At 35.2% G+C, this 9,962-nt stretch overlaps 1 protein-coding gene across 1 annotated transcript; it reads left to right on the forward strand.

Moving 5' to 3' along the window:
- The first annotated feature begins 3,257 nt into the window (after positions 1-3,257).
- Positions 3,258-7,435, forward strand: LOC125242387. The gene is made up of 2 exons (XM_048151191.1): positions 3,258-3,351; positions 3,622-7,435. The coding sequence occupies exon 2, from the start codon at positions 3,639-3,641 to the stop codon at positions 7,167-7,169; it is 3,531 nt and encodes a 1,176-aa protein (XP_048007148.1). The 5' UTR covers positions 3,258-3,351; positions 3,622-3,638; the 3' UTR covers positions 7,170-7,435.
- Positions 7,436-9,962: the final 2,527 nt, after the last annotated feature.

Raw genomic sequence — 9,962 nt, forward strand, 5'->3', positions numbered from 1 at the left:
TTATGGGAACTTGGCCTGACTCTTCACGTTTTTGTTTTTAAATTTGCCCCTATTTTCTCCTTGGAATACTTTTTTAATTTGTCAAAATTTTTGATTATAAAACCTAGCTACAGTCAGTATGTCTAATATTTCTATTATGTTGGTTTGGCTATAGTAAGGTAAAGCGGGGCAAATCTCGACTGGGGGCCAATTTTAACTAATCCATTATTCCCATTAATACACTATGATGTTGAGTTCTACATGTATCCACTGAACACGCCTACCATATGTAACCGGTGGATACTCTATTTAATAATTCAGACATTGTAAAACATGGAAAAAATGGACCAGTTACATTTGCCCCGCAGTCGAGATTTGCCCGCTGTACCTCATAAGAAAAATCGATGAAACAGAACTTTAAGCTCAAAGAGCGTAACTTCTTTGCTGACCTACATCTAAGGCCCAGATAAAACTAGAATTTATTGCCCTGTTTACCAAACCTAAAAATATAAATTATGTTTGCCAGCCAAAGTCTCCCTTCATATCGTATTAATTAAAAACAATTTTAATCTACCTAGTTACGAAAACGAAGGTTTAACATTTTTAACGTTCATCATACTGACTGTATGTAATGTTTTGTAACATTATTGTATGGTTTTCGAGTTAAATTAATTATTTCTCCGCGGAGTTACGAATAGTCTTGTTTTGCTGCAGTCCTTATCAAAATGGTATTTTAATCGCTTTAGGCCTCGGTCTTTCTAACCCGCCGCGGGCCGCTCTTCGTCCGCTCTCTATTATACCTACCCCCTTATTCATAAACTAAAGTTATCAAGCCGATAAAGTTCGTTTGTCCCTTTCCGACGTATCAGTGTGATAGAAAAGGACAAACTAACTATTGGCTTGATAACTGAAGTGTACGTTTATGAATAAGGGAGCTAGATAGTGTATTAGAAAATGTCCAGATATGGTACAGACGAACGACCGCTCTCACCCGATTTTTCATAAAAGCATCGTATTAATATTAGCTAGTATCCCTACCATGTCTCTATTGTACAGTATCTATTCCTGCAGGCCTAGCATATGATGGCCGCGAGAGTATGTCGCCGCGAGATAGATGACACGTCTTCTTCTAACTGTATTAATGACATAAGGACGGGTAGTCTATCTCGCGGCGACATACTCTCGCGGCCATCATGTGCTAGGCCTACTGGCCTGGCAATAATTTGAGCTAAATTGTTGCCGAATGCAGACTATCCTGTTTTCGAGACTTTAGTATCAAGACGTTATTACTGAACGCCTACCTCGAATACCCAAAGTAACTACATTGTGGGCATATTTGTTTTTCAGCATAATAGGTGTCGTAAAAACATCAATTTCGCGATGTTAACACACTTGTTTTATTAGCTCCATTTCTAAAATGAATGTTTCTTTTGTTTCCTCAAATTTCCCAGAGCTTTCCCACTTTTTGGATATTGTACGATGCACATCTGTAGACTGGTAAGGTGGTTGTGGTAACAAGTTTGTTATAAACAAACATATTCTACAGGCGTGCGTGCATACTTTTTTTTTTTTTAATTTCACTCGCACTAATACCTACAAGCAAGATGTATAGAAATTAAACCACGAAAATGCTAGGGAATAAGTCAGTTTTAGGCTACAGTAGTCACGATAGAGTCCATATTATAAGCTACTGAAGATCAGGTCCAACACTTCCGAAAGCTGCAGAGGCAATTTGATATATTGTAATTGAAACTAGTTTAAGTTCGTATGTATTATTTTAATTAATGTAAATGTTACATACAAAGAAAGAGTGGCAAGGTTTTCTGTGGCCCAGGACAGGACTGAACAGCGTCCTAGGCTCTCGCGGTAGGTGCCTAAGTCCCTCGGCCACCCGGTCACTGTGACATGAGTAAAAAATTCTATATTCATAAGTACATTCGGACTCGATGTTGTTATGAATATTATAGAATTCTAGTTTTACTGATATTATTCAAAATAATTAACTTAGCTAGCGAGACAAGTGAGTGATTCTAATTTATTATACAAAACCTGCAGAAACGTATGCGAATAATGTTACATACCTACTAAGTTCAGGATAAATTTAAAAATGAAAAACAAAAAATATATACTGCGCTGGATCCAGGAATCCAGAGGTCGTGAGTTCAACTATCCTCCAAAACTACTTTTAAGGTCTGAGTTCAGTACCTACAGCGCTGGAATAGTGATCACGAAGCTGTGTGTAGTGTGAGTTGAAATCTCACCCAAGACAGCAATTTTTACACTTATTAATTGATTCTATTTTAGAATCATAAGTGTAGCGAGAGATTGCAAATTGATTGATAAGATTGAGAAAGCAAAAATTATTACAGCATGAAGTAATCAATGAGGAGGCACCATTTTATCCCGCCAGGCGACGCCTGTGCAAGTGTCTAGGTATGTCACTGTCATTCATGTGTGTCTTTATCTGTGCAATGGACTAACAAGGTGGCGCCATCTGTCATAACCTTTGAGTGTGCCTCCTCATAGGCATCGATTTGTTCATCGGCCCGCAAGAAGGTCGGTTGAAGCCGTCTAAAGTCGGTAAGTTTCGGTGGGTTGGTGTTGAGAATTGAGATGCGTTTTTGTTTTAAGTATGATGGCAAGTACTTTGCTGCTACCGATTAAAGGGTTAAATTAAAAGGTGGTGACATCCTAGTGTCGTCCCTTTCAAATAAATATATGTGAGAAAATGGGACGACAGACACTAAGATGCTGCCACTTTTTAATTTCTACTTATTTTGCCAAGCTGTATAGTCTAACAGTATTCACTTGGACATAGGTATCATTTATTCCGTAAAAGGACGCACAAAATTCAGTATTTTATGGACAGTCTCTGTCTTTGTGCTTCATTGTTGTCAGGCAAATAAGTTTGTTACTAGAAAAAGGCGCGAAATTATTATTTTTTATGGTACTGTAAATATTTGCGACAACAAGTGTATTAGCAAACTGAGTTTGTTGTTTTACAGGGTAAGACTGAGTAAGTATAATGCAAAAAATTCGTTCGTTGCGGGAAAACTGCGCCAGTCAGTGCTGTGCAACCTTTATGAATTTTATGTTAAATGATATCCGAACGCTTTATAAATGTCAAACGTCAAACTTGTCAAAGTCTTGTCGTCCCAACCGGAAGTCCTTATGATATAATTATGATATCCGAACGCTTTATAAATGTCAAACGTCAAACTTGTCAAAGTCGAGAAGCCGCCGAAAATGTCAACAACATGGTCAAACGTCAAACTAACTTGTTTTGGATGCAGACTTTACGAGTGGTGTTATTTTAAGATGAATTGAAATTAAATAAATATCACGAGTTACTTAAACCCAACGATTCAAAAGGTAATTTCGTCTACGTCTGTATTTTCATAAGTTTTGCCGATAACCCTGAATAATAGTTATCTACTTACGTACTTTGTCCAAAACTTCGACAAATTTGTACAGGATATTTATTGTTATTGTATCGCTTGAATAAAATACATTTTGATGTTAAGTAATAGGCCTTTGGCATTAAAACATTTTAGAAAAGAATAGCAAGTTACTGTTTTTCCCCATGAAACCTGGATTAAGGTTTATTTCTATCTATTAATTAATTGAATGCTTACATTACAGGTACTTCCTTGCCAAAGATGATCAAGTTACAAGGTAAGAACCTCTGTGAAAGACACAAAGAGTTTAATATAAAAGTGAATGAAGCGGCTAAAAGTGATGTAGATTTTAGAGTGTTAAAAACTATTAAAGAACATTCTGATGTTGACCGTCTCTTCAAGATAGACCTTGCATCAAAATGCAGAAACATTGATTTTATTATAGACCAACTGAAATGTGGTGACAGCTTGTATATCACTAGAGCTCTCAGATGTGCATGGATGTATGGCAATGAGTATGCTCATATATTCAACCCAAGTTATTTACATGACAAAATATTCTCTTTAATGTCTGTAAAAATGAAGCACAAGACATTGACTGCAATATCTGTTAATGTTAGGAATGAATTCAGGGCACAAGTTTTTTATGAATACTGTATGAACCAGAAAATGACAAAACATGCTTATAAATTTTTGATGTTTACATCCGAGTCCTTCAAACAAAAGTTCTTGAGTAATGAAGAGAATTTTAAAAACACAAAGCATCAGCATTGCATCTCCTTAATCGGCAATTCGTTTTTATTGGCTGAAACATATGGTAAAATGGGAGGACATATTAAAAATATCTCCTATTTGTATTCTATCGATGAGGACAAGTACCTAGACCTTTATGAGAAGTACACCACACCTCTAAATTATATGGAACATGTAAGAGTAGGAGCAAAGATGTCGAGAAGTATTTTGAAAAAACACAAAAACAGGATACTGAAAGACCCTCTATTGTATTTGAGCATGCTAAAAACGAGTGAAGTGATAAAGTGCAGTTCACCTGAAGATGCACAGGTTTATGCTACGGCTCTTCTACCAAATGATGTCAAAGAATTCTGGGAAACAAATTATTATGTCACATACAAGTACATTTTAGATTTAATAAAAACAGATCTGTTTAAATTCATAAAAGAAATATTTAACAAGAAGTATCCCTCTGAAGAATTTGAAATGAGTAAAGAATTCTTTATCTTAGGCTATTATGATTTATTTAATGAGAAAGATAAAGAAATATGGGCTTTATTGCATTTGGAAAAGCAATTAGGGATTGTACCCGAATATGAGTATTACCGCTGGTTTGAGTTTGTCAGCTTCTCAAAAACTTTTGAAGTGATCAAGAAGAGGATTTTGGATGCTACGGAATGGCATAAAAAGTTCGAATTGTTAATGTTTTTAGTGAAATCCGCAAAAACCTACAAAGAAATATCAAAGGTTCTAAATTATTATTATGAGACACATGCAGATGAAAAAAAAGAAAGGACACAAAGTTTTTTAGAATATGTTGTTGAGCAACATAATGTGCTTGATTTTCCTGATGCTTGCTGGACTGTGTTTGATAAACTCTTGAACAGTATTGGGTTATATGCATCCTTTTGCAAACACAATATACTCCTTGACATTTCAATTCTGTACCACATTATAGCGAATGAGCCTTTTCCGCATTTTGATTTGACTGACTACATGAGTGGGACTTTCTATTATTGTTTGGAAATGTTGCCTTGTAATAATAAACTGAGCAAAAGAAAACGAGAACAAGTCTACGATTATATGTTGAAATTTTATATTAACAAAATTGCATTTTATGAAGCACAGGATTACAATGAGTCAATAAAAATTGAAATTCGACCATATTTGAAAAACCTGGCAAGTTTGAAATATTACTTTGAAAATAAAGACGAATATCCGAGCTTTGTTATAAAATTTATGAATTTAGATCATGAAAATTTCAAAAATAATTTACAAATCAAAGACCTAGTTATTACAGAGGGATATTTAATTCAATGTTTAAAACAGGATCCCAAAGTGATCATTGACCAGTTTAATTTAATTCAGGAGAATATAAAGTGGAAAGGAAAATCTATAGCTAGCAGATTTCACGATAAAATGAAAATTTACTTTTCGGAAGACCTGGCGAAGGTATATTTAAACTTGTGTATGAAAACTCTTGATAATATCTCAAGAGAATACCCCACGGCTGAGAAGAAGAAGTTAGTATTTGTTAATGTTTATGCGATATTTAAACTCGGCGGCGAATTTCTTAAATCTCATTTTATGGAGATGCATGCACCTGTAGGCCCTAGAATAGGTTGGAGGAGAGATAGTTATGAACATTTTGTCCGAATGGCCATTTGTGCTTTCCAGGGTTGTTCTCGACCACCAGTGCCATTCACTAAAACTCGTCCTTACATCAGAGGGGATTACTTGCGTCATAGTCATGGCTTAATTAACATGTATCTCGTGCAGTTGACTCCGGACTTACTTGTCGCATTTATAAGATTACTACTGATTTCACCACTATCAATTCAAAGGGTAGGATTATGGTTAGCTTTCTATGTTTCAAAAACAAGCGGCAAGACAAACCTAGTCGTATCTGTGTGGCAGAATACGAAATACGTTTCAGTGCGAAAAAATCTTTACAAATTAATTATTGAAAGAATCGAGAAAAAACCTAAGCAACGTCAAGAAACATTCGACGTTCTGCTGAAGCTTACGTCCAGCGTAAAAAATGGCGATAATGATGAAATATTTCAATATTTCGACGGAGATGAATTACCTGAATATCTACGAAATTCATATTTACAGACTGCCTGGAAAGCTGTATCGGCACTGCCGGAATCTCAAGAAAATGATAAACGTAAAGTCCTGGTTATAAATTCAATGATAATTAAAATAAGATTGTTGGGCGAAGGGTTTGTTTTATCTTTGATCAAAGATTTCCTTCAAAAAATATGGATTGATCTAAAACAGAGTTCGAGAGAAAAATGCATGGCTAATAATAAATTGTCTATCGCAATGTGGAGATTTATATCTCAATATATTCTTGATATTCCGAACGATGACAAAGAAAGTAAAACTATGAAGATTGTAGAAACTATCATAACTAAATGCTTTCATCACTGGAACGAAAAGCATGATGGAGAATATCCATTCCAATTATTTTTCAAAGATTTTGTAAATAAACTCGATCTAGAAGGATCATGCACCAAAGCAGAATATAAGAGATTAACTCATATTTTCGAATACATGGTTAAATGTTTTGAAGATAGGTTCGGTATAACTGAAATGTATTCATACTTTTGGGATTGCCAACTGTTGTTGTTAACAAGGATAGCTATAAACGGAGAAGAGGAACATGATAGAGATGTTCATATCCGTTTCGGGTTAGAAGTCGGAAAATTTATAAAAAAATTGAAAGAAAAGAATTGTTACTTCGTTTCATTCTTACGAAAAATTGTCGGTAAAATAACGAAATGTATGGAATATTTGTGTAAATATAAAGCTCTGCCATTGACTGATCGATATGTTAAGATTCTTGTAGCGTATGGACTAACTATTAATGGGATGCACGAGGCAAATGTTGTTGCACTTGAGATATTACCTGAAGACCTGTCGGATGGCCCTATAAATGAAGCCGAATTGCAACAAGTGATCACGAGAATTAAAATACAAAATAATGCAGAACTCAACGCCTTAATGAACGATAAGTTTGTGTATAACAATTTAAAATCAAGTAGAATGACATGATAATTAAGTATATGTAAGTTTTAGGTATCTTGGACATTGAACATTGAAATCTGTGATGTTATTGTGATTTAGTTACTACTTAATATAGATATAAATAACGTGATTTAGTGATTAAGATTTATGACAAAGGTAATACCTCCTGTTTAATTTCTTGTTTAGTATAAAAAGTAAAAACTGTATTGACTGGTCAAAATATTCTTTAAAATGTTAATCCATATTGTGATCATTATTGTTAACTGATTTTTCCCCTCACTAGCTCGGAAACACGTGTTTTGTCCTTTAATACCAGCGGGTAAAAACGCATTTTATCCACTAGTGGGTAAAGTAATTTGACCTTGAATATAATCAAATTAACTGCTTTAAAATTGATAAAAGTAGGTGAATCTACTAAAAAAGATGATTTACCACCTGTGGAACTACTGGAAGCAGTGATAAACGCATTTTTTTGCGTTGTAGTTTCCTCGCTATAGTGAGGCGAAAAGTTTTGTGTTACACTCGGGTGCAAATGTATTTTACTTCTCGTGTGTTGAAAAACTCGCAAGTTCAGGATTCTATTCTCGAACCACTCGCTTCGCTCGTGGTTCAACTATAGAATCCTTTCACTTGCTCGTTTTTCAATTCCACACTCGGCGTTAAAATACAACTTTGCCCCCTTGTATAACAAATAACTATTGATCTGAGATCATTGTAATGATAAGTAGACATTGCATTAAATTAATGTAATATCCAAACATTTCTTTCATTTATTGTTTATGTCATGAACTTAAGCTTAAGTTAATTAAATATAAATCAATAAATAAATAATTATTATAAGACATACACAGATTGACTGAGGCCCACGGTAAGCTCAAGAAGGCTTGTGTTGTGGGTACTCAGACAACGATATATATAATATATAAATACTTATATACACAGAAAACATCCATGACTCAGGAACAAATATCTGTGCTCATCACACAAATAAATCCCCTTACCGGGATTCGAACCCGGGACCGCGGCGCAGCAGGTAGAGTCACTACCGACTGCGCCAGACCGGTCGTCGAAAGATTAAGATATTATTACAGGAATCCGACAAAATCTACATAGGTTACCTGGCCCCGTAGCCGAATCCGACAAAATCTACGCAAGCGCGATAGAGATTACCTGCACTGGTTATATGCGTATATTCGCAAATTGCGCCTCGAACTTATTAGATCGACTAAACTGGTCTCTTCAGTGCTCGGCCTCACTCCACCTACTTCATAGTCATACCTAGTTGTCAACTTGTTATAGGTACGTTCTCACATCACTACACAAAGTGCCTCGTCGCGCCGGTCTGAGAAACTCAAAAACTATTGAACGGATTTTCATGCGGCTTTCATTTCACCTATGAATAGAATGATTCTTGAGGAAAGTTTAGGTAGGTACTTATATAATTTGTTAGATTTTTCTTTTAAATTGATTGAAATATGACGATAATTTTAGTTAACAAATGGCGTGCTTAAGGTCTATAATGGAATACGCTGCCCGTACCGATTGAGATATAAGTTTGGCGAAATTGTTTCTCTCTTACAGGTCTACAAAAGTCCGCCGTGGCACGTCTATCTTCAACGGATAATATTATATTTTTTTATATATAATCCTTGCGCGAAACCGGGGCAGGTCGCTAGAGTAGTCTTATAATATCGACGTGAAGCGAACTGGCAACCGCTCTACAAGACATTCGAGAAACTTGGATAGCCAAGCTGAACTGCTAACACAGTTACGGACAATTTCAATGGGCTCTATTAAACGGTAGAGTAGCTGGAGAGTTCGGGATTACTGAGATCCGGGAGGTAAAGTTTTGGAAAATTCCTAAAATAAATTTTAAATGTAGGTAGACTTAGGTAGGTTTGGGCAGTTTATGTAGATTTTTTTAATAAGTGTGAAAGTAATTTCGTATTTAGTTTAATTTAACGTATGTAGGTATGCAGGTAACGGATACCGACTTGAGTTTTAGAGACTATCTAATACAGTTACCGGCCAATAATATGTAGGTACGTAGCACTACGTACGTATATTCATGTTTTCCATACTACTATTTTTTTACATTCGTTAGTAGTATATATTTTTCCTATTTTAGATATATTACGACCATTTTTGAGCATGTTGAGTAAAATAACTTTCCCAATATGACGCAACCCGTTCGTTAGATCGTGTATGCCGGTCGCGTAGACTCACTTTTTTCATCAAAGTTCGCAACTACCCTCTCGGTAATCATAATGTTTTTCTTGCGAAACTTTTGATACCTAATAATACAGGGATGCTGGCAAGGTCGCATACCCATACATACAAATGAGATATTTGGTATATTTTACGTAAGCGTTAATTTAATACATATTTCGTGCGTAGGTTAAAATATAGGACGTGGTACGCGTACTGACTAGAGAAATATGATGGATTTGTTAAGAATTCAAGCATAAAGATTAACCACGTTCAGATACAAGCTTTTACTCAAAAGTTACCTAATGATGGGTACGTATCACAATGTCTAAAATTAAAAAACCTAACGACGCATAATTTATCTAGGCATATTTTTGTTTGTTCGAATATATGTTGTGCATAAAGGTTTTTCGTCGAATGGTTTTTATGCATAACATTGTTTAGTCGAAATTTATCATGCAGAATTTTTATCATAGCTAATACTACTATATTGATGTTGCAGTTATAACCTACCCTAACCTAACCGACATTCGTTCATTCTTAACAAAATATTGTATTTCTTGAGGTCGCAGTTCTAACTTAACCTAACCGACTCTCTTGACTGCATTTAGT

Source organism: Leguminivora glycinivorella, chromosome 2 (assembly GCF_023078275.1).
Source record: "Leguminivora glycinivorella isolate SPB_JAAS2020 chromosome 2, LegGlyc_1.1, whole genome shotgun sequence".
Lineage (NCBI taxonomy): Eukaryota > Metazoa > Arthropoda > Insecta > Lepidoptera > Tortricidae > Leguminivora > Leguminivora glycinivorella.